Source organism: Globicephala melas, chromosome 1 (genome assembly GCF_963455315.2).
Source record: "Globicephala melas chromosome 1, mGloMel1.2, whole genome shotgun sequence".
Lineage (NCBI taxonomy): Eukaryota > Metazoa > Chordata > Mammalia > Artiodactyla > Delphinidae > Globicephala > Globicephala melas.
This window is the reverse complement of record NC_083314.1, coordinates 172399899-172424701: the sequence shown is the minus strand read 5'-3', so window position 1 is coordinate 172424701 and position 24803 is coordinate 172399899. Positions and strand designations below refer to the sequence as shown.

At 53.4% G+C, this 24803-nt stretch overlaps 1 protein-coding gene and 1 long non-coding RNA gene across 2 annotated transcripts in view; one reads left to right on the top strand and one right to left on the bottom strand.

Annotated features, from left to right (window-relative positions):
- Positions 1 to 9009, top strand: part of VWA5B1 (von Willebrand factor A domain containing 5B1) — a 44761-nt gene extending 35752 nt beyond the window's left edge. The window contains exons 18-21 of the mRNA XM_060310140.1: positions 453 to 527; positions 1159 to 1228; positions 1672 to 1789; positions 3312 to 9009. Of these exons, the coding sequence (XP_060166123.1) occupies positions 453 to 527; positions 1159 to 1228; positions 1672 to 1789; positions 3312 to 3806 (758 nt within the window). The 3' untranslated portion in view covers positions 3807 to 9009. The remainder of the gene's footprint in view (positions 1 to 452; positions 528 to 1158; positions 1229 to 1671; positions 1790 to 3311) is intronic.
- Positions 5750 to 12816, bottom strand: LOC132598328 (uncharacterized). The gene is made up of 4 exons (XR_009566343.1): positions 11973 to 12816; positions 11645 to 11847; positions 11007 to 11157; positions 5750 to 10415 (listed from the first exon to the last, which is right to left on the bottom strand). It is a non-coding gene; the product is annotated as an uncharacterized lncRNA (long non-coding RNA).
- Positions 12817 to 24803: the final 11987 nt, after the last annotated feature.

The following is a 24803-nucleotide window of genomic DNA, read 5'->3' as shown; positions in this document are numbered from 1 at the left end:
CCCACCTTTCCGCCCATCTCCAAACACCATGCTCAGGCCTCTGACCTGCTCCTGCTTCCCTGCTGGGTCTGTAGCTCCCGGCTTTATTGAGCACTTATCATGGACCAGGCACTAAGCACTATCTGTGTATTATCTCATTTACAACAACACAGATCAATACTATTATCCCCGATTTGCAATTGAAACTTATAAAGCAAGTAACTTTCCCTGGGGTTACACAGCTAATCATTGGGAGAGTTGGGGTTTGAACCCAGGCATGTCCGACCCTTACAGTGGAGCACAGGTGGTGTCTTTGGGAGATGAAGGCCCATCCAGACAGGGATGGGAACCTTGACCTTGCTCTCCCAGCCCATCCCCAGGTACTGTGAATTCAGACCAGCACTCTCCTTGGGAGGATGGGAGGTAAGGGGGAGGGCTGGGAGCTCAGGCCTCACTGGCTTCCTCTATTGTAGATGTGGAGGAAAGCCCCACTGCGTCCTTCAGTGAGAACACATCCCCGGGCCGCGAGAAGTACGCTACTCCTGAAGGTGAGTGGGCAGTCTGCCAGCTCTCCCTTTAATTAAAATAGTGATAGATCTTTGGGCCAAGAGAGTGTCTTAACCCAACAAAGTCCTTGTTGGTTCTTTTATTCCTCAAAACAGTTCCATGTACGATAAATAGGAGTATCCACACTTTAAAGGAAGAAAACTGAGACCCAGAGAGGTGAAGTGACTTGCCCAAGGTCACACAGCAAGTTGGTGACAGAGCTAGGCCAGGAATCAGGCATCCCAATTCCCAGCGGAGGGACCATTATACCACCTCACTCTGCTGAGAATCTTCAAGCAATGTGCCCATTGAGGAAGCTCAATGTCCCTACTCGGGGCTGAAGGGGGTTGATGTGAAGTTGTCACTGTCCCCACAGGTAACCTTCCAGAAGATGCCAGGGGCCACCAGCCAAGGGAACTTGGAGGCCTGCTTCTTTACACACGGACCCACATATTTCTCCCCTCCCCATACCAACTGCATCAGAAACAGCCCTGCAGCCCGATCATTAGCTCAGATCCCTAGGGGTGTAGGCAAGTCCCTGGCCCTCTCTGGGCCTCTGTTTCCCCATCTGGATAGTGAACAGCTGGACAGGGTCATCTGTCAAGCCCTAACTGTCATTCTGTGGCTCTCCAGGTCCCCTGCGCAGTCTGGCCACCAACACCCTTTCTTCCCTGAAGGCCTCAGAGGCTCTCTTTGGATCCAGGTACGTGGGAGTTCCACTGGGGGTTCACTCTACCGCCACCTGTTTTCCCAGGACTGTCCCTAGCTTGGAAGGCCAAAGGCAGGCCCAGGCTGACATTTACACAGAAATGAACAATCTTAAGGATGCCAAGAAGGACCCCTGCCCAGAGATAGCACTGTCTTCAGGTATCACCCTGCTGAAACCACCTCCGCCCCAAGTTCACTTCCAACGGGTTCACGGTGTCTTCGCAAATGCAAGTCCCCCTGAGAGGGCTAGCATGAGACTCTCTGACCACTGGGCTGAACAAGATCATGCTATCAAAAGAGGGTCCTAAAAAGAACACTACCTTGCCCCTCGCAGCCCTGACTTTCAGAAGCTGTTGAGTGGGCTCTCGGGGGGGGGGGGATGACCAGGGACACCACTGGGGCGGCGGTGGTCACTCTTCCCCGGCTCCACCCACACAGGCTGAATCTCAACAAGTCCAGGCTGCTGACGCGAGCGGCCAAGGGCTTCCTGGGCAAGCCGCTGACCAAGGCTCCAGAGTCAGCCCCAGGGAGCCAGAGCTTGGACTACGTCCCGCTGGTGAGTGCCCCAGACCCCAGACCCCAGGCCCACACTCAGCAGAGGGGCTGCCCTGCTCCCCTTCCACCAAGGGAAGAAGACCTAGACCTTCCCACCCACGTAGCAGCCGGGCAGAGGGAGTTTGCCTGAGTCTTCCATCTGGGGTTTAGGAGTGTTGCTAAAAGCCAGCGCCAGCACCGTGAAAATTCTTTGCAATCTGCCACCTTCGCTTTAAAAATTCACGGGAATCTTGCACTCTACTCCACCACCTCTGTGTGTCTGTTTTTCAATACATAAAAATAAGCCTTGAAATGATTCACATGCAAGTAAAATGAACACCCCAGGGACATGCAACGTGTTTAGCAAGTGGCTCTGCAGATGCCCCAGCATGCGGGGCAGGGAGAGAAACCCAGGTCGGGGGTGGGTGTCTCTGAATCGAGGAGAAAGGGAGCCTGGTCCTGCCACGTCTGGGGCTCAGTAAGTTTGGGGAGCGAGAGGTGCTGAAAGGAGGGAAACGGTTAGAGCTTCACTGCCCCGCTGCAGCCCCTGCACACCCAAGTGCCTAGTGTCACTTGGAGTTTCCAAATATCCCGGGCAATAGAGCAGGAGGCATGTATTCACTCAGCAAGGATTTGTTGAGCCAGGCACAGCGCTAGCCCCAGGGAGACAACCTTGAACTAGGTGAACATGGTCCCTGCGCTCACGGCACTGCCACGGAAACCGGGCAATTCTGATGGTTAGGTGCTGTGAGGGAGCAGTTGGGTTTGGTGGGGGAGATGGGGAGGGAGGGAGAAACCTACTCCAGGCTTGAGGTCAGGGAGGAATGACGCATGGCTTCTGGAAGGATGTAATGCTTAAGCCCATAGTTTACATGCTGGAGTTACATGGTTAAGCCGGCAGTTTACACATGAGAGAGCGAGCTTGGGGGCTGGAGAATGGGTGGAGGGGAAGGAGTCAGGGACGAACCAGCGCTTTGGAAATCATAGCTTGGATTTATTCTAGGAGAACATTGAAACTACTGAGCTGGTGGCCTCCAAAAGGTGACAAGGCCTCTGCCTTACAAAGACCCCTCAGGATGCAGGAAAGATGGAGTGAAGGTGGGGGGACAGGGGAGGGAAGTAGAGGCAGGGACAACATGAAGTGGCAGATGGTGGGCTGCAGAGCTGTTCAGAAAGTGGGACCCGTTGGGACTTGGTAACCGATTGACATGGAGGGAGGAAGAGGGTGGTTAGCTGCCCAGAGTCTGTTGGATGGCGGTGGATGGTCCCAGTGGCCGAGCTGGGTCCACCTGCCCAGGACAAGAAGCAGGTCTGGAGTGAGGATGTTGAGCTGGGCTTGGAAAGTCATCAGCGTGAAGTACCAGTGGGATAAAGCATGGCGGTGCTCGGCTGGGCTGGGTATCCCGCAAATCCCCCGGGTAGGTGGGGCGAGCTGGCGGGGGGAGGTGTGAACCAGCGGGCTGTGTTCACACAGACTTGGGCATGGCCTGGGGCTCCATGGGCTAAAAAGTTTGAGGCCCACTGAGGGGCTCCCACACACACAGGTGTCTCTGCAGCTAGCCTCCGGAGCCTTCCTTCTCAACCAAGCCTTCTGCGAGGCCACCCACATCCCCATGGAGAAGCTCAAGTGGACCTCACCCTTCACCTGCCACCGAGTGTCCCTCACCGCCCGCCAGCCCCCGAGTCCCCAGACGTGCACCAGCCCCTCACCTCGGCACCCCTCCTGTGACAGCTTCTCCCCGGAGCCTCTGGCCGAGGGCAAGCCGGGCTGGGAGCCCAGGGCTGCGGTAGAGCACACAGGGCAGCTGTGGGCCACAGTGGTGGCGCTGGCGTGGCTGGAGCACAGCTCCGCCTCCTACTTCGTTGAGTGGGAGCTGGTGGCCGCCAAGGCCAGCTCGTGGCTGGAGCAGCAGGAGGTGCCCGAGGGCCGCACGCGGGGCGCGCTCAAGGCTGCCGCACGCCAGCTGTTCGTGCTCCTGCGGCACTGGGATGAGAGCCTAGGATTCAATATGCTCTGCTATAACCCGAATTATGTGTAGAGGGGGAGAAGGGGGCTGGGGCAGTGGCGGGGAGGGAGGAGACCACGTGGGCCTGGTAGGGGGACTCTTGAAACTGTAGCCAATATACTGGTTGCTAGAAAGAGCCCTGGATTGGCAATCAGGAGGCCTGAGTTCAGTGCCAACTTTGCTACCACCTAATTGTGCAACTTTAGGCCAGCTCCTCCCTCCCTCCCTTCTGGGCCTCGCTTTCGCCACCTGTAAAATAAGTGGGTGAGGTGAGGGAGCTGGACTAGAACCCCAGAACATTCAAAGGTTCCTTTCTGCCCGGACATCCGGAGAGCCGTGGAATTTACTGCCACTGGGGGGTAGGGGGAGAGAGAATACAGTTTAAGCCTGAGATCTCTCTGGAGGAGGGTCACATGGGCAATGACCCCCTCAAATAAAGGGTGGGTGAGCGGCCCCAAAGCCTGAAAGTAACCAGACCCGCAAGCCTGCATCCAGGCAGAGGGAGACCCCCCTCTGCCAGCTGCGTTGTGGGATAAGCATTTGTCTCCATGGTGACAGACCCTAAATCCCACTTACAAACTGCCCGGAGAACCGTCCTTCCCAGCACTTTAAAAGAGTCACCCGGGGAACTTTTATTTTGGCTTGGAAGCCCTTCATGTATTTTAGTGTTGGTTTGCAGACTATTTGTGACTTCCTATCTAAAAAGAGGAGGGCAGGACAAGGGGAGGCACCCTGCAAGCCAAGGTGTTAGCATTAAGCCGCAGCCTGTGCAAAACCAGTCCCCGAAGAATTCTGAGCCATGGTCACAGAAGCCAGTGGAGAAACCAGACGACACCTGAAGTCATTTTACACACTTTCAGGGATTGCGTAATGCAAGCCCCATCCCGTTGTGTTGAGGGGCTAGAGAGCCGCCCTGTGTCGGCTGCGTTTTGGGATAGTGGCCACAGCGCACTGTGAGACGGAGGCGCTTTGTCTGCAACAGAGAACCTTGCTTGGCTGCAGTGCATCTGCAGTGCAGCTTCCACTGGGAGCCGTGATTTATTCGATGAAATGAAAGACTCTTGAAGCTTCAAAGCAGAGACCCCCTGGGGACGTCCCTCTCTCAGGCCCACCATGTGTACCATGTGGGGACAGGTGTGTCCCAGCCTCAGATTCCCTCGTGGCTGGGGCCCCATCACCTCTGTCCTGCAGACTCCCTTGGAAGTGGGTCTGGACCTCACCAAGGAAGTCCATCAGCTTGGGACTCCACACTGAATCCATGCCCTTGCCCAGCCCCCTCTCCAGGGCCTTAACCTTTCCTAACCAAGGAAAGGATTCCCTTCTGGCTCAGGGCCCTGGCAAGAAGCACCCTCCTCCCAGAGGTCCCCCTTCAGGGATATGTGGAGGACCCCATGGATCGAACACCTTCATGAAGACTCATGAAGACTCAAGAAATGCCCAGTCTTGGGCTTCCCTGGTGGCGCAGTGGTTGAGAGTCCGCCTGCCGATGCAGGGGACACGGGTTCGTGCCCCGGTCTGGGAAGATCTCACATGCCGCGGAGCGGCTGGGCCCGTGAGCCATGGCCGCTGAGCCTGCGCGTCCTGAGCCTGTGCTCCGCAACGGGAGAGGCCACAACAGTCAGAGGCCCGTGTACTGCAAAAAAAAAGAAAGAAAGAAAGAAAAAAGAAATGCCCAGTCTTCAGCAGCGGGTGAGAGAGAGGGGTGTTTCAGCAGAACACCCATCACGTATGGAGAAAAGGCAGCCCCACCAGGATGCGGTACCCTACCCCGCACGCCACCCACCCCCAATGCACAGCCCTGCCCAACCCTCCTGCTGTGCTGCAAAATCTCCCACGAGGGGATTTCACCTCCCCAGCCCTTCTGAGGCTCTCCTCAAAAAGCCGGTGACCCATCCCACGTGGAGGGGAAGGGGCTGGAGATTTCAGATCGAGTCCCATCTGCTGCTTGACTGACTGTTCTGCTTCAAACCCCCCACACCCCCGCCCTGGGGAGGAAGCCAGCCGGGCAGCCGCCCACACAGAGGGATGAGGGCTCGAGGCTCTGGCTCCAGACCTTGTCATCTCCCTGCATGCGTCCTCCCCCACAAAATAACACTTGTGCAGCTATGCAGCCAGCAGCCCCAGCTTCAGGGGAAGGAGGGAGGGGCATGGCATCCCCTTCTTGGCCCCCCAGGAATGGAAATATTGTCAGGCTGAGAGCTGAAACGGCTGGCACTGGTTTGGGCAAGTGGCTGTCCCTCTCTGGGCGCCCTGGAGCCGGGTTGGCTGCGGGCTTCCCCCTGCTTTGATATTCCCAGATTCTCTGCCTCTGAGGTGTTTCCCTCTTAGTGACCATGGACTTGCTTGACTGTCTGTGTGACCTTGAACAAGTCCCATGTGCTTTCTGGGCCTCTTTCCCCCTTAAGGTAACCAGGTGGGACTGAGCTGGCCAGCCTCCTGCTTAACCTGCTTCTGGGTCTCCAAGCTCAGTGTGGACACTGACCGGAGCTCAGGTGGTCCAGTACCTGCCCAGTACCTTCCCAGTGTAAAACCAGTGCTGCAAGACCCCTGGAAGGAGGAACTGAGAAGCCCAGCAGAGCGATGGGCACACCACCCCCTTCTCCAGGGACCTGTCTCAGACCCTGCCCCAGTAGCAGTTGCTGGAGCCCTGGATGACTCTGATACACAAGCAAGTTGCTGACTTGTGCACTCCCTGATTCCCCTGCTCCGCACCCAAAGGTGCAGAGGAACAAATGCTCCTTGATTTCAGATAACCCAAGGGCTTTGGGGGACATCTGGATAAGAGACATTGTTTAAAAACTCCAGTGGTATTGAGAGGACATGGGTCTCAGGAATCTGCCCCAGGATTGCCAAGCAGAGGACGAAAGGGACTTGCTTTAAGGAAGAGAGAAGAACCTTAGGTAATTAGCACATATATTGAAGCTAAAGTGGTTCCAAGGGTTCCTGAGTAGGTGAACCGATGCCCCAGACATCGGGATGGATTTGGATTAATCTGGAGTCTTTGTTAACCTGGCCCTTGCTTTCTAGGTCATGCAGAAGGACCTTGATGCCCTGCCTGGCTGAATAATCAGGAGGGTACAAATGCTTAATGGCGTTGTCCAAAAGAGCCCAGCCTTTAGTGGAAAGAACGTGGAGCTAAAAGCTGGGGAATTTACATGTTGGTCTAAACTCCGCCACTACTTTGCTGTGTGACTTCTGGCAAGTTGCTTGCTTTCTCTGGGCCCCATTTCATATTTTGTAGAAGGATGAGGTGACACTAGATCAGCATTTTCAGCACTATTTCTTGGTTGATATATGAATTAGCAATTCATGAGAAACTGTCTGGCGGGCAAATATGTTGGGAAAACACTAGGAAAACAGATTTCTTGAAGTCAGGACAACTCAGTCCCATGAATATGTAAATATGCATTGTCAGTCTCCAACGGGTGATTCAGGTCTCTCTCCTCGAGTTATTCAGTAGGGAAAATGCTGGTCTAGATCTCCCTTTGGGTTCTTCAGGCACTGACATTCAAAAATCCTTTATTGAGAGCCTACTGTATGCCAGGCACACTGGGGTGGCATAGTGAACATATTAGGTGGTGTTCCTGTGCTTTTTGGAGCTTGGTGAGAAGCATTTGAAGGATGTCTGCTCCATGAACTGTTTCCTCACTTCCTGGCCACCCAGGTGGGTGTGTCTTCACTGGCCACACCCCCACCCTGTGGTCCTGCCCTCTGTGGGTGTGGCCTCAGGCACCATTGGCACTGAAGACCGCCCTAAGCTTTCTGACACTCATTGGTGTGTGAATAAAACTGACCACTTCAGCCAGGGCGGAGGTAGCTGTGGGCCTCCGTGTCCAGGGAAGGAGGGCGGGGGCGGGGGGAGTCCCTGCCTCAAGGGTCCAACCTGCGGCTACACCCAGAGGCAAAGCCCTCGCTCTCAGACCCCTCAGCTGAGGAGACCAACTCCAGATCCCAGGAAAACTGGACCCCACACGTAGGCAGACTTACACTGGACGTGGAAATAAGCAGCATAAGTTTCCAGCCGGCACTGTTGTTTTCTCAACCTGTCCCTTGCCTGTGGACCAAACCAATGCCATCCACTATCCTCCACTGCTAGGGCTGATGAATGGAGTAGCTGGTCCCAAGACTAGCTGCTGGTGGGTTTTCACCTGCTCCTCAGACATTTGAGAAAGCAAGGGTTCCTCTTCTTCCCTTCCAGCTGTTCACGTGGAACAGCTGTCAGAAAAGACCTCTCAAGTTTCCTATTTGGAGAAGTCTCCCGAGATCTGTGTGCAGCCTACCCCAAGGGACTTGTCACCTCCTTCACCTGCCTGGCTGGAACCTGTGTGACACTGCAGCACCTGCCGTAGCAGCGTCCAAAGGCTGCCTCTCATTACTTTCATATTGGAATATAGGTGGTGCCCAGACACAAATGCATTCTGCATCCTTAGTGCCCTGGGAAGGGAAAGAGAAGGGCTCTGCTACCCCCAGGAAATAGGTTGTGTGTTCACTGCCATGGCATTTGGAAGATCTTTATTCCCCACCAATCTAGCAAGGACTAGAGAAAACAACGAAAATGGGCACATTCCTCAGCTGTAGCACGCTCTGCAGCGCCAGTGTAAAAATAAACAGGGCAGGGGCGCGGGCGGCATTTTGCAGCTGGATAATCTGATCCGCAGAGATCCGTCCCAAGGTCAGGAGCTTGGCGGCATCTCCTGGCCAGGCCTCCAGTCCCCACTGTGGAGCTCCCTGACCCACGTGTTCACCCGGCCCCCAGCCTTTCGACAGCACTGCCTCCCAGGTAGCCTGACAAAGTGGGATTTCTCCTGTTCATGCTGCAAATCTCCTTGGCTCAGAGCCAGCGACCTTGAGCTTACAGCCGCTTTCCAAGGCAAAGCGCCTCATCTCACTGTGGCCGAATGTGGGCACACCCGCGGCATAGTTTCACTATTTGCCCAGATGGCTTTGGCTCAAGTGGCATGGCCGGTGCTCGTCCCCCTCAGAGCCTCAAGTGCCTACAACGGGCTACCCCATCCCCTTGCCTGCTCACCTGTAACGTCCCCATGGTGCCTGTGACACTTCTTGTTCTTGGAATACACATCGCCTTTCTGCCTGGTAGCCAGTTATGTAGACATTGTGGAATCCTGGACACCAGCGTCTAATGTTCACCAATAATTAGCAAAGCATACCCTGGGGCTGTATGCGTGTGCCTGTTCTCAAAGGAATGGCTTCTTTGTAAATGGTGGCTACTGTTCTCTTAAAGGCTTTTAGCTCATAAAAACTGTTGAACCTGATGATATGATGAAATTATACTTGTGTCTGCTCTTTTGCTCTCGAAGCCAGTGCTTGGCTCTCAAAATAGTGGTTCAGTGATCCTCTTGCCTCACTTAGTATGATTACATCTGCCTTACGTCTGTCTCTCTCAGATGACCAACTGTCCCCCAGTTTGCCTGGAACTTGGTGGGGGAGGGAGTCCCAGGACAGGGGACTTTGAGTTTTAAAACTGGGACAATCCCAAGAAAATTGGGACAAGCTGGTCACAGTAGTTCCCCCAGAAGCAGAGCCTGAGATAAGGATTCAGTGCAAATAATGTATTTGCGTGATTCTAGGAAACACCCTAGGCGAGTGAGGAATTGAATAGCTGCAGGAAGGACACGCAGAAAGGGGATGTTACGAACCTGGTTACTACAATGGGTGTGGACCCTCATCCCCCTGGGGAACTCTAGGAACAAGAGTAGATGCATCTCGAAGCTCACAGGGAAGGAATGGAGTGTATGTGCATCAGCTCCATTCAGCCACTGGTTGAGGGTCCCTCCCTCCCAAGGGCATTACTTGAGGCTGGCCACAGGTGCACCAGCCACGCTGACTTCCGCAGCTAGAGAAAGCCACTGGCAAAGGACAGGTGCCAGCAGGTGTTCAGCCCCTGTGTGCTGAGCTGAATGGAGCTGAGGGGATACAGCCAGACACTGAGAGCACCTGCTGCAATATCTCTGCAGAGCTGTTTGCCCCGTTTCAGATTTTTCTCAGAAGCCATTAGTGGTCCCACGAAATATATTTCTTTGAAAATCGTCACCAGCCACCATTTCGTCTTGGAATCTACACAGACTGACCCCAAAACCAAACACAAGGTTCATCTGGAAATCCTCTAGCAGCCTGCCTTGTTTCCTCAAAATCATTCATCCCTTTGCAGCAGTCAGGGAAAACAGGGACTAAAACAGAAATTCCCAACAGGCCAAAAGCATCACCACAACATGCTAACAGCCTCTAATAGAAAAAATTCCAGGAGCCAACAAGCTGAGATTAAAGGGTCAACAGAAATACTGTTCGCGAGCAGCCTCCATTGGTGATTTTCAGCCAGGTAATGGCCTTCACTAAGACAGACAAGCCCTTTCTCTGATCCCCACCACAGCTCCAAGCTGCTGGGGGACCCAAGGTCCCTTTAGCACCTCACTGACTTCCATGAGCTGGGCACTACCTCCACCTTTCTAAGAAACTTCCAACTTGCTGCTTTGTCCTCTTCTCGCATTGTGCATCCTGCAAAAGCTGGGGTGGGGCGGGTGTGCGCGTGCGCATCCTGCTGGGATGGCAGTAAGGGTCTCCTAGTCTCTCACACCATGAAAAACGTGCACAGGAAAGCAGGGACTCAGGTTCTCCCCCGGAGCTCTGTAGAAGGAGAGAAGGAAGTGAGCCCAGCGGGTCTCTGGTCCTCCTGGGTCCTCTGTCCTATGGCTGCCTGTCCACTCCAAGGCACTGCTGGCCCCCTGAGCTCCCTTAGACTCAATTCATCTTTATCCTGGTCTGAAAAAGGGAGAAAATATTAAGTCGAGTCCCAGCCTAGCTCTGCCAAGCTCTCTTCTTCTGCCATCCAGCACAGTGGCCCTCGTTGCCTTCTGAGTATCACCTCGAGTCTCTCAACCATCAACCCCTCTTGGAAGCATCCGGACCACCCACCCCGATTCCAGCCACCCCAGATGCCAGGTTGGAGGAAGAAAGGGACACACATCCTCTAGGATATAATGAGACATCGGTAATCTGCTAGGAGGGGGGCCTCCCATGCGCTGGGGTGGAGGAGGGGTCCTGGTTACCCAGGGTGGTGGCCACCCCCAGCTCCTGAGCCCTTGATAAGATCTGGGGGGCAAGTTAACTCTCATGGCTCCCTCAGTCACCACAAGCAGAACTAACCTTCCCCTACACTACTCTTAAGCTCCAAATCCTCCAGGTTGCAGATATGGACCCTCCCAGACACGGACTCACGGCCTGTCTCTCCTTCATTCCTGATTTCCGAATCTCTTTTCCCTGGCAGGAAACCCGGGGGCTGCCTGCACAAATGCCTTGGCACTCAGCCGGTTCTGATGCCGTCCAGCAGGGGGCGCTGTGGGCATGCACTGCCTTCCAGATCCAGGGCCTGGGGAGACAACATTTGGGAAAACAGGAGCAGCAGGGATGAAGGGAGGTTTTAGAAGCTATTCCCGTCCCCTGTCAACAGTCTTTTTTCTCTCCTAAAAATGGGTGATTCGTGATGGCTAGGAAGCCCACTGAAAGGCTGTGCCAGTCACGTATTCACCCGTGTGTCCAGATACCAGGCTAGCTCACCTGGGACTGGAAAGGAGAGATAACTACCTAGTCCCTCCCTGCTCTGCCCACGCCTCCTCCCCCCACCATATAGAACCCCCCCCCTTCCTTCCCCCAACTCCGTGCAAACCCACTTCTTTCAGGAAGTCTTTCCAGGGCTTCCAGGAGCAGCTTCTTATGGGATATTTTATTAGTGTATGTACGTGTGTATCTCCCCCATCAGACTGGAAGCTCCCAATCACGACTGGCAATCTCTCCCCGCAGGGCAGGGGCTGTGTACCCACACCAGACTGGAGGCTCTCCAAGGGCACATATCTTACCTCCTCCAGCAGACCAGGGGTTTTCTCAAATAGGGCTCTGTCTCCTCCAACAGACTGTACACTCTCGGCGGCAAGTCTTGTGTGGCTCCTGTACATGTGTTTTAGGACTCTGTACACAGACGGTGATCAGATGAGGACAGCTCTCTTCCCCACTCCCCCAAGGGGGGATCTGAGTTGCCCCCAAGTCCCATGAGCTTTGCACACTGGGTAAGAGAAAGATGGGATTTGATCAGGCAAAAGATCACCACTTTGGGAAAGAAGAACAGAAAGTGGGTGGATGAGACTTGTAAGGGACTGAAGCCACCAGCCCCCCTTGTCTGCACCACACCTCTGCTCTGCTCCTGCAGCTCTGCTCTTCAACTTGCAGGGTCACCCAGGATCTGGTCCTCCTCGCTGCACATCACAACCAAGGTTCGTTCCTTCAAGAAACATGAATTGTGTTGCCTGCTAAACGCTGGCCCTATTCTAGACTGGGGATACAGCGATGAACAGAACAAAGTCTCGGCCTGTATCAGTTTGCTCGGGCTGCCATAACAGAGTACCACAGACCAGGAGCTTAAAGAACAGAAATGTATTGTCTCACAGTTCTGGAGGCTAGAAGTCCGGTGTCAAGATGTCAGCAGCATTGACTCCTTCTGAGGGCTAAGCGAAGGATCTGTTCAGTCCTCTCTCCCAGCTTCTGGTGGTTCCTGGGCTCAGAGCAGCATAATCCCCATCCTCACATGGCATGCTCCCTGTGTATGTGCCTGTCTCCAAATTTCCCCTTTTAATAAGGACACCAATCATATTGGATCAGGGCCCACCACAATGACCTCATTTTAACTTGATTATCTCTGTAAAGAGCCTGTCTCCAAATACGGTCACATCATGAGGTACTAGGGGTTAGGAATTCAACATACAAAGACGTTTTTGGCAGGGGGAGATTCAATTAAATCCATAATACTGCACTCATGGGGCTGATGCCCTAGTGGAAAGAGAAACAAGAAACACAAATGCAAATAAATATATATTGGGGTAAAAGGTAAAGCTGAAAAATGAAGCAGTTATAGGGGAAGGGGATAAAAGAGTAGGGAGGGGCTGCCCTGGTGGCGCAGTGGTTGAGAGTCCGCCTGCCAATGCAGGGGACACGGGTTCGTGCCCCGGTCCGGGAAGATCCCACATGCAGCAGAGCGGCTAGGCCCGTGAGCCATGGCCGCTGAGCCTGTGCGTCCGGAGCCTGTGCTCCGCAATGGGAGAGGCCACAACAGTGAGAGGCCCGCGTACCGCAAAAAAAAAAAAAAAAAGAGTAGGGAAGATGCTATGTATCCGAGAGCAGTTAGAGAAGACTTCCTGAGAAAGTGACATAGGAGCCAAGACTGGATTCTGAGTGCTCCCCAAGCAAGCCGTTCATGTCTGCCATGTTTTCTCCATGTATGATAGGTGTTTACCAGGAACAAAGTCCTTCAGAGTTCAGTGTGGAGCTCACCTCCTCCAGGAAGCCTTCCCTGACCTGCACCCCCACCCCAGGGCAGACGGGACCTCTCCCACAGCCCTTTATACTCCAGGTAACAGCTATTATGAGAACTTCTCAGGGGTATTTCAAGGCTGTGTGGTCAGGTGTCTCTCCTCTCAGACTATAAGCAATCTGAGAGCAGAGACTGGGCTTCAATCACCTCTAGGCCCCCTGTGGCGCCTGGACCATTGTAGAGGCTCAGTAAACGCATGCTGAAGTGCAAGGTTAGAGGGTGACCCAGTCACTCTCTCTTCAGTGAAAATAATCAGAAGTTCTAATCTGGGGAGTCCTAAATGTCAGACACGATTCTAAGGCCTTCCCATTGATTCATCTCGTTTGCTCCTCACAACTCGAGGAAGTATCTTTTCGATGTTATAGATGAGGAAACCGAAGTTCAGAGACATGAAGAAATCTGCTTGAGGTCAGCCAGCCAGAAATTGGTGGGGCAGGATCCAAACCCAGGTCGGCCCAACTCTAGGGCCAGGCCTCTTTAATTCAAGACATTCATTCATTCATTCACTCCACCTGTGAATTCACCCCATGTCTACTGTGTGCCGGGTACTGCAAGGCTAGGCTAACCTGGCTAAGTAGGGGAGGGGAGTGTTTGTTATGGAGCGTTACATTTCTCCCGCATTAGACAAAGAACTGCCCTGCCATGCTCAGGTCCTGGGACTGCAGGCTCACTGCCCCTGTGCCCACCAAGTCCGGTCCGCCCCACACCATCCCCAGAAGGCAAATATAGCCCCCCTCTTCCTGTCCCTCCCCAGAAAGGCAGTCAGGGGCCAGGGGGTTTAAGACACAGGAGGAGAATGGGTGACAAATCCTCCTGCCTTTCTCTCTTCTTCAGACGCTGCTTACTGGGGCCCAGAGACCTTTGCCTTTTCTCCACTCTTTTTGCCCCATTACCCTCTCCTACTCCTGCCCCAAGGAGGGGAAGCAGCAGATGGGCCCTGGCCTGGGACCCAGGTCCCAGCTGCTCCTTCTGTGGGCAGTCCTGACATGTCAGAGCTGGAAAGGATGCTAGGAACCTCCAAATGTCCGCAGCACCCCCACTTTACAGACGGAGACACTGAGGCCCAGGAGGGACAGGGCCTGCACCAAGGTCACTCAGGTCCCCTAAAACCTGCCCTTGTTGGGTCTAAAGATCCCACACTACAGCTACTCTAAGGCGATGTCATTAGAAGGCCCCTGGGAAAATACATGTGTGTAGGTAAGGACTAGAGATAGGTGACTTCGGAGGGGTAATACCTACAAGCTAGATACTTAGGCCGGGGAAGTCGGGTCCTAGGGCAGCAGAGAGCACTGGGTGAGGGGGAGCAAGGGCTGGAAAGAAGGCTGGCACACACAGAAAACAAATCTTGCCGCTCTCCCAATTCTGTAGTAAAATCCACACCCCCGATGCTGAAATAAGATGGGGTCGGGGCCATCCACACCTCCCAGCAATCATTCAGTGAGGGCAGAGGTCATTTCAGGTGCACAGACTGTGTGCCCCTAGGTAAGTCCCTTCCTCTCTCTGGGCCTCAGTTTCCCCATTTGTTAAATGAATGTGGTGGACTGGATAAGTCTCAAGGTTCCCGCCACCTCTGAGGCTGGTGAGTTTAACATCCTGATTCCAGACTCCAGAACATTCCAGGATGAAAGGGTGGTGCCCCTATCCCACTCTCAGCCCCCATGAGGTTGTGTCAGCTCTCCTGGAGACGAGGACTCTTCCCCATGGGGCATAAGACTCCCAGCGTTCAGGCGGCAGCATCTAGCATGGCCACATCTGGTCCAGGGATGGAGAAATGAGCTCTGGGCATCTGGGGAACGTGCAGAGCACAGAGCAAGCCCGGAGCCTCAAGCAACCACCAACCAGGCAGATCGACCGGGTTCAGTTCCAGAAAGCTCTGTGGCCACCTCAACATCCCTTGGGGCCAGAAGCTTGATGAAATTATAGCCATCAGCAATCAGAGGTTTGGCCCTGGGTAGAGCTTCTGGGCTGGCCGCTCCTTCTAGCTTCTGCTTGTCACTAGCTATGGGAGTCACTTCACCTCTCAGAGACCCTGTTTGCCCTTCTGGAAAATCACCATACCTACCTCAGCAGTGTTCACAGGGAGAAATGCACTTGGCCCAGTGCAGCTCAGAAGAGGGACCCAAAAGGCCCCTGCACAGCTGCTTTAAACCAGTCTTTATGGGGGGGAGGGGCACAGTACCCTGGGTTTTATTAAACTGCAACTCCAGTCCAGAGGACAATTTTTAGGGTGACACCAACAAGGCTTGGGAGTTGGCAGACACTGTACACACAGTACCAATAATAAAATTCAAGGAATAAATGTCCCCAAGTTAGCCCCCTGTGCCCCCCAGTGAAGACTGCTGCCTGGGATGGGGCTGCGCTAATACAGGGAGGGGGTGGTCCCGGGCAAGAAGGGGGAGGGCCTCCACCTAGCAGAGGGCAGAAGCCAGGCTCGAAGCGCCCCTCTTCCAGCCGTCTCTCCAGAGTCCATCTTGCCTGTTTCTGCCCAGCTGTATTTTCTGTCCCTCTTCATCTGCTTCTCTCTCCCAATCTTGGGCCACCCCTATCTTGTCTCCTCTCTTCAGGGGCGCCTAGCCGGAGTCTCTCTCAGTCTGCTTTGCCCGCTCCGACCAGCACCCTCCTCCGCCCCCGCACGCCCAGCCTCCAAACCCAGCGAAGCCACATCTGTCCTTAACCCAAAATCCTGCCAATTAAACCGCTGCCTCCAGCTTCGGCTGCTGCTGCTGCTGCTGACGTCGGGAGAACCAGCCGAGGCGAGGCCACCGCCTACGTGGGTAGGGTGCGGGAAGGCTACGGCCCCCTCCCGGCCGCCCCCCTCCCCCCGCACCCTCCCAGCCCCGTCATCGGTCTGTGTGCCCACAGCCAGGCGAGCTGCGCAAGGTCCGAGTGCAGCCCGTCCGAACCTCAGTCCCATCCAGCCTCGCACTCAGAGTCCCCCACCTACTCCCAGACCCCCCCAGCGGGGTCCCCTGCACCTCCATCCCACTCCAAGACTCCAAACTGCGCAGCGGGCACGCCTCACATGCCCTGGCGCCGGGGTCCCCCTGCTGCGCTCTCCGCGTCCCCAGCTCTCCAACTGCGCGCTCCCTGAGCACCCTCTGCGCCTCACCCGCGCACTTCCCGTGCCCCCGCGCGCCCACCCCGCGCGGGCACCCGCACTCCCAGCACCCTCCGCGCTCTGGTCCTCTGTTTCCCCGCTCCTGCGGCGCTGACTCTACTGGCACAGAGGCGTCGCCGTGGGAACCGGGAGGGGGCACATTAAGAGCAATTAGTCTGCTCACGGTTGGCAGCGATACCTTAATAAATAATAGTCTGAAAGGCATGTAAATAAATATTAAAGCGCATTACGCGGGCAGGAGGCGCGGCACGGGCCGCGAGCTGGTTCTGAGACCCCGGGAGATTGGCGCGTGCCGGCGGTTGCTGGGGGTTCCTGCGCCGCAGAGGCCTCCAGCCTCGGCCAGGGACTGAGCAGGGAGGAGGGGAGGGAGAGGCCCAGCGAAGGAGCCCAGGACAGAGACAGACACTGAGAAAGACATCCAAAGCGACAGGGAAAGCGGAAAAAGAGGGGGGAGGGGAGGAGGGAAAGGGAATAAATTGACGGAAAGGGGAGTGAGGACAGAAGTAGCGGAGCTCAAGAGGCAGAATCTAGTGCCCTAAGGATATAGAAGAAAGAGCTCCCTCTCTCCTACTCGAATCGCTTTTTTCCCTTGGATTCTTCTCCTACCTCTAATCGCTCCTTCTCAGCCCTTTGCTGGCTTCAACCCCTTAACCCTGGGGGGCCCGAGCCCTCAGACCCAGGGCCTCTTACCTGTCTTCATTTACTCACGTGTTAACTGTCATTCGTGTGTGGCCTCCCACGTTCACACTCCAGCCAGACCTGTCTCCTCTGAATCACTGACTAACCTACATCTCTTGGGTGTCCAGACCTTAACGTGCCTGGAACCTAACATCAGCCCTCCTTTCCGAAACCTGCTTTGCCCCCCAGTCTTCCCCAGTTGGATAAGTGGTAGCTCCCTCCTTCCGGTTGTTGAGACCAAAAACCTTGGAGCCCTTCCGGCTGCCTCTCTCTCACACCTCATATCCAGCCCGTCAGAGAATCCTGTCCTCTCTCCCTTGAAAATGTGTCTGGAAACTTTCCATGCCTCCCAGCTCCCTGGCCGCCATATTGGCCCAAACTCCCATTATTTCTCACCCGATTGTTGTAACAGCTTCTCCTCATTGGGGTCCCCCATGCCCACAGTCTCTCTATGGACAGAATAGAGATTTACAAAACAAAACAAAACAAAAAACAAGTCGGATTAAGCCACTCCTCTGCTCAGATGTTTCATTCGGAGGAAAAGTCAACATCCTTAAAATGACCCATGAGGCCCTGCGCCATCTACCCTTCACCTCCTCCCCGACTTCTCTGCCCTCACTCTCTCTGCTCCAGCCATCCTGGCCTCTTCCCTGTGCCTTGAACACCCCAAGCCTGTTCCTACCTCAGGACCTTTGCACTAGCTGTTCCCTCTTCCTGGAACATTCTTTCCCCGCATATCATCATAGTTTAGCCATCACCTTCAAGTCTTCAAGTCTTTGCTCAAGTGTCCCATTCTCCATGAGGCCAACCATGGCCATTCTACTGAAATTGTGACTTTCTCTCCCCTCAACAAAGAAAACCTCATCCTCATCACTGTGCTTGATTCCTCCATAGCGCTCAACCCCTTCTAATATGCTATATAACCACCTACCTGTTCTTTGCCTCTCTCTCTTTCCCCAGTAGAAAGTAAGCTCCGTGAAAGCATGGATTTTGTCCTTAGCCCCCTCCCTCACTTGGTATCTCCAGTACCTTGAACAGTGCCAGGTACCTAAAAGAGACTCAAAAATACTTGAAAGAAGGGGACTTCCCTGGTGACGCAGTGGTTAAGAATCCACCTGCCAATGCAGGGGACACGGGTTTGAGCCTTGGTCCAGGAAGATCCCACATGCCGTGGAGCAACTAAGCCCGTGCACCACAACTACTGAAGCCCGCGTGCCTAGAGCCCGTGCTCCACAACAAGAGAAGCCACCGCAATAAGAAGCCGCGCACCGCAATGAAGAGTAGCCCCCATTCGCCGCAACTAGAAAGAGCTTTGGCACAGCAGCAAAGACCCAACGCAGCCAAAAATAAATAAATTTATTTTAAAAAATATTTGAAAGAAGGGAAGAAGGGAGGGTAGTTGGTTGGAGGGGAGGGAAGGAAGGGGAATAAAAGAGGAGAGAAAGAGAGTCCCAGGAGGAGGGAGCAGCATGGGCAAAGGGACGTGGTCTGGGCAGGCACACAGGGTGGGGAGTACTTGGAAGGAAGGCCCTGGGGCTGGGGTGTTTGAGCAATTTCCTCACCAGCCTCGTACCCAGGCTGAAGGAGCACTGGTGGGGGATACGGCAGCCCCATCTCTGCAGAGCCCCCCAACGCCAGGCGGAGAGAACCAGCTCCACCTCAGGCCCCAGCTGGGTGTTGGAACCCCAGGACTGCGGGTGGTACTGTATGGGTAGGCCCCAGTAACAGCCACAGAAATTACTGGTTGTGTGCGATTAGGGATAATTATGCTTAATAAGTCCAAAAGCAATTACCATGCAGGCAGCTTGCCGCTTTGGAAAACAGAGACCCCCCCCCCACTCAGTGAGCAGGGTCCAGGGACTTGAGAAGGGGGAGAGTGGGCTTCATGGAATGGCAGAGGCGCTGGTCCATTTCTCCAGCAGATGCCTGAATCCTCCCGGGGGCACCCACACCAGGGGCTTGCTCCCCTCCCGTCGTGAGGAGCTCGCTATCACACAGGCAGCTCCTCCTGTCACTGGAGGTCTGCACATACCAGTTTGCATACAATTCTGTCTGTTCCCGGCTGTGCTGTGACCGCTTCACTTCCTCACTCAACATCTTAGCACGTGCAGAGACACAGAACTGGAGTATCGTTGTAAAACCACTGATACACGTCACTCCTGCCTGCCTTACTGACTCACTACATCACTGAGGCAGCATCTCTCATTAGTCCCACTGCGCGAGTGAAGAAACCCAGCCTCTTGGAGGCCAAGCCCCTAGCAGTGGTGAATAACAGAGTCAGAACTCATATTTCAGCCTGTTTGATGTCAAAAGGTCTGTTCCGAACACCTAAGCTTTACGGCTCCCCCCCCACCCCGGAGCCACACAGAACCAACCCAATCCATCTTCCCAGAAACTAACCCACAGCACTTCAAGTCTTTTCTTTTTTGCTCTGGACAGAAGCAGTGGCTGGACTCCTTGCACTGTGACCAGGAGGCCATGTGGCACAATGAAAGGAAACTTGGTTCCTTCCATTGGTTCTGCTGCCAGCTAACTCTGTGGCCTGGAGGAAATCACCTGACCTGTAGGGGCCTCTGTTTTGTTTTTTTGTTTTTGTTTTTTTTTTACATTTTTATTGGAGTATAATTGCTTTACAATGGTGTGTTAGTTTCTGCTTTCTAACAAAGTGAATCAGTTATATGTATACATATATCCCCATATCCCCTCCCTCTTGCGTCTCCCTCCCACCCTCCCTACCCACCCCTCCAGATGGTCCGAGCTGATCTCCCTGTGCTCTGTGGCTGCTTCCCACTAGCTATCTACCTTACGTTTGGTAGTGTATACATGTCCATGCCTCTCTCTCGCTTTGTCACAGCTTACCCGAATGGACTTGAGGATATGGGGAGCGGGGCCTCTGTTTTGCCATCCGCACAAAGTGGGGAGGGGCCCCCAATTCATGACCTTTGGTTCTGCTCGCTAAGGCCAACCCTAAGGCCTGAGCAGCTCCAGGCCCACGCTAGCACAACGCTTCCACAGCTGGGGCCTGGGAAGACTTAGCAACCTTCTCCACCCCCTGGGACAGTTTCCTTTCTTCCTCTGTCTGGAACTGCCCTTTAGAGGCACCTCAAGAAGACACCTTAGAAGGCACAATGACCAACACTCTGCTCTGGACACACAACCCTGCCCTTCCGTGACCCCAAACATCTACCTTCAACTTCCTTTTTAGACCTTGATCTCCAGAGGAAGGGGAGAGAAGTGGAAGTTTGCCGGACACCAAGAATATCATAATAAAATGCAAATAAATGCCCTCCTTAAGTTTGCAGCCATCATATGGGTAGACATGCCTTTGCACGATAATAATAACTTATGGTGGCTTATAGGATGACACTCTGATGTCCACTTTCTCATGTGATCTCTACATCAACCCTATCAAAGCATGAATGGAGCTGCCCATATTTCAAACATTGGGAAACTGAGGCCCAGGAAGTAGGAGCAACTTGTCCAAGATGGCACAGCTGGCAAAAGGCAGAACCAGCCTTTGAATCCAGATGTGACACCAAAGCCTGTGCTTGCGATCACTATTCTGTACCTCCTCACAGCCTCAAAGCCAGCTGCTCTGGAATCTGGAAATCAAACAGGAGAGTGATGCAGTCTTCAAGGGCCCAATCCACCCACTCCCACAGCTTTAGAGCCCAAGGGGGTTGTCAGAAGCTAGTGAAGCTCTCTGGCCCAATCCTGCTGGCATCTGTCTTGGTAGAATGTCCAGTGAGACTATTTCTCTACTGAGGATTTTCCTCAGGGTCTCAGAGGGAAAGAGAAGTATCTGAAAGAGTAAATACCACAATAAAGGCATCTCACTATGGCTGGAGCAGTTCAGTGTGGGGATGGAGAACACGTGAACATAATTGAAACCACTCCAGCACCCTAAATCTCCAGGCCTGAAGGCAGAGGGAAAGAATGGAGTGGACTTCAGAGGACCTCAAATATTGGATCAGGAGGGAATATGCACCCTCAAGCTCCCAGAGTAGGAAAAAAATTGCTACTACTATAAAAAAAATCGAATTGCCAACCACCCGTAAAATCTGTTCCATTAATATGAAGCACATAAAATGATCTGTTTTTCTGCCACAGTATGAAAATTACAAATTTATTAAGAAAAATCAGAAAATAGTATCACTGAAAAACAATGATCCATGGGAGAGGTGGGCTAGCACTGGGATACGCAAATATTCCCCAAAGAAGTGGGGTCCCAAACCACACCTTGAAAGATTTTCAAATGTACAGAAACTGGGCAGTGACCCCAGGAGATTCCGATTCAACCAATGAGATGCAAGGCCTAGGAATCACCGTGATGATGGACTCTCCCCAAGAGATTTTGCAGCAGCCATTCCAGCCTGGTCAGGAGTTGGGGACCACTGCCCAGGTACTAGCCGTATTTCAGCACCAGGGACAGGGACGCACACATTGGCTCTCTCAAAAGTGCCTGGTCACTCTGCCTATAGGGGCGGGGGTGGGGGTGGGGGTGGAGTTTAGTTCTTTTATCTTTTTTGGTAGGGGGAGAAAAGTGGGAACTTCTCACCTCATCACTCTCCCTGGTGGAGAGGGAAGCACACCTTTACGGCCACTGTGGCTCAAGCCTTGCAGGGCATGAAAAGCTAATGGAAGTGGGGTGGAGAGGATCACGTCAGTCTCGAAGATGAGGGACACGTAGGACTTCTGGGGCTTCTAACGTGCTATTGTGTGTTGATTATTTCCAAGATGATGGGGGAGAAGTACTCAGTGTTTCTCAGACTTTCTCTCATGGAGCATCTATAGGAATAGCTAAGTCATTCAGCACTTATTACACGTCAGGCACTGCTCTAAGATCTTCCCTTTTTTGTTTTTTTTTTCTTTTTAACATCTTTATTGGAGTATAATTGCGTTCCAGTGGTGTGTTCGTTTCTGCTTTATAACAAAGTGAATCAGTTACACATATACATATGTTCCCATATCTCTTCCCTCTTGCATCTCCCTCCCTCCCACCCTCCCTATCCCACCCCTCCAGGTGGTCACAAAGCACCGAGCTGATCTCCCTGTGCTATGTGGCTGCTTCCCACCAGCTAAGAGATCTTTCCATTTTAAGGCATTTTTTTCTTCACAACGACCTATGAAGCAGGTGTTATTATTGTTACCATTTTGCAGAAAGGGAAACTGAGGCACAGAGGGATCAAATACTTATCCAAGGTCACGTGGCTAGTACGCTGCTGAGCAGGGATTTGTTAACCTAGTCAGACAGGCTCCAAAGTCTGTGCTTTAACCACGTCCCACCTTGAGGACCTGGAGTTCATAGGCCACAGTGTGGAAAATGCCTGTCTATTTAGCTTTGGAAATTTTAGCAATAGATTTTCCTTTTCAATTTTGCTGGCTTCGGGCTGTGTTTCAATTCACTGAGCAAATAGTGGCAGGAGAAAGGAGAGGAGAGTGGCTGGAGGAAGGAGGGAAGGAGAAGAGAGGAGGTGAAAGAGAAAGAAAGAGGGCAACAGAGGAGAAAGAACGAGTGCGAGAAAGAAGGAAGAAAGGAAAGGACATAGACGGATAAGGAGTGGAGAAAAGCGGGGAACAGAAAAGGACCTCCTCCCCTAGGCTCCTGTTCCTGGGGTCCTCCCCCCACTTCCTCCAAAGCCCCCACTTTCCCCCATCCTCCTCCGTGAAAGCACCACCCTTCTCCACAGCCCAGACGAACACCCTTCTCTGGGCAGTGCTCTGGAAGACACCTGGGGGGGGGGCAGGATCTGGAGCTGGTCCTGCCTGCAAGCCCCCTCCATCTCCAGAGCCCCATTCTGGGCCTCGCCCCTCTCCAGCCACTTTTCTGTACAGTTTCCCCAGAGCAAACCAGCCTGCCTGCCACCCAGCACCGCCACCACCGCTGCTCCCTTGCTGTCTCCCTAGATCTTCCAAAAGGGCCTGACGTGGTTTCTCTCTGGTTTCACCTCCTCCCTGCTTAGGTGGCTCAGTCGGCTCTAGGACTCAGCTGAGCCTCTCATCTTCCGGTCTTAAAAAAAAACCTGAAACACAGATCCTGCTTCTCTTCCCACACGGAGCATCAGCACCAAATTGGAGCATCACCGGTGACAGTCCCTGCTCAGGGCCGAGCCCTGGGGCTTCCTTGAGGGCATCAGGGTGATGTCATCTCGATGGCCCGAGACACCAGTGGACTCCAGCCCCATCCAGGTCAGCCCCCACCCCAGCCTCAGGCCTCTCACTGCCCAAGGCACCTCTGGGAGGAAATTCAGGACCAATGTTGCCACGGTAACCATGGTACCAGCGCTTGGTATTCGCTTTGCTCAGCTTATAGAATTATATGACCTGGAATTTTAAAATGAGAAGTAGCTACCGTCATGGAAAGAGCAATGGACTGGGATTCAGGGGGCCCACTTCTGGCCGCAGCAAAGTCACTATCAAGCAAAGAGACTCTGACAAGTTACCTGTCCCTGCTGGGACTCAGCTGCCCAGCCTGTCAAATGTACATCTATGTGAATGTGGGGAGGGTCGGGTGGGATGATACCCAAGGTCTATAAAATTGGTGGATGCCTCCTGTAGCTGGGTGACTGCATGAAGTTCCCCTCAACATTCACCTACCACCTCCTGGGAGAGGGTGAGAAAACAGTCCGAAGAGTATTATCAAAAGCTCTGTTTCAGTTCTCATTTCCACAGCCAGAAATCAGAAACGCATTAGTCCAAGGAAGCCAACTTCCCTCATGAGTTGGTTTCTCTTAGAAAAAAACTACATCCCTGAGGCTGCCAGGAATCTTTGGTCTTCTTCCCATCTACCCATCCCTAAAAACAGCCCTTCCTTTGACTCAGTAATTCCCCTTCCAGAAATCTATGCTCAGAAACTCACCTAAAGCATAGAAAAAAAGCTTGAACACAAAGAAATGCATGACTATGAGGCTTACATCAGGGAAAACTTAGAGTCCATCCAAGTGTCCAAATGTAAGGGAACGGCTGAGGAAGTTAGGGTACAAATTCCCAACCAGGATATTGTGACAGTCGTTAACAATTACCCCTACTGAGAGTTTTTACTCACACAGGAAATCGCTTATGCTTTAATGTTAAGTAGACGAAATAAGATGCCAACTGGTGTGTGCTGTATGATTTTTTTTAAGGGCATAGAAAAAACAAAAAAACTTGGTTTAGGGTAAATTTTATTTTATTTCTTGAATTCTACTTTCCAAGTCTCTACAGCTAACGTGTATTATTATATTCTAGAAAGATTAATAAATCATTTTTAGTGTGTGCCTTGACAGGGAGGCAATGGGGTTTGACAGTTCTTGGTGCAAATCCTGACTCTGACGTCCTCTAGCCACAGGACTGATGATTTCCTTGACCTCTCTGCCGTGGTTTCCTCGCATGGGGATGACACCTAGTGTGAAGATGGGATTAGACAAGACCCCTAGAGCACCTAGCACGGGACCTGGCGCAGAGTAGGCGCACGGTAAACAGAAGCAATTAGCCGGATTCTGTGCGGCTGTCGTGTCAGACCCAGGCTGGCTGAGGTCTCAGCGGCCTCCTTGAATCTTGGCCTCTGCCTCTCAGCCTGCAGTCTTCACTCTCTCATATTCTCTCCCAGCTCTGTCTCTGGCCCCATTTGGAGAGTCTGTGCCCTGTGTGCCCTGCCCCTGGCACAAGCCCATTCCAAGATACCAGCCACCCCAGGTCCTGCTCAAGGAGCTGCCCTTAGGGTTCTCCCAGGATCTCCAGCTGGGTTCACACTCTCCCCCAACCCCTCCCCACTGCAGGCTGAACCACTCCCCAGTCCCCTACAGCCCCATGGGCTGGGGTCTGCCCCCTGGCCAAGGATTCTTGGCCCCCAGTTGCTCTAAAAGAATTTCTCCAGCCC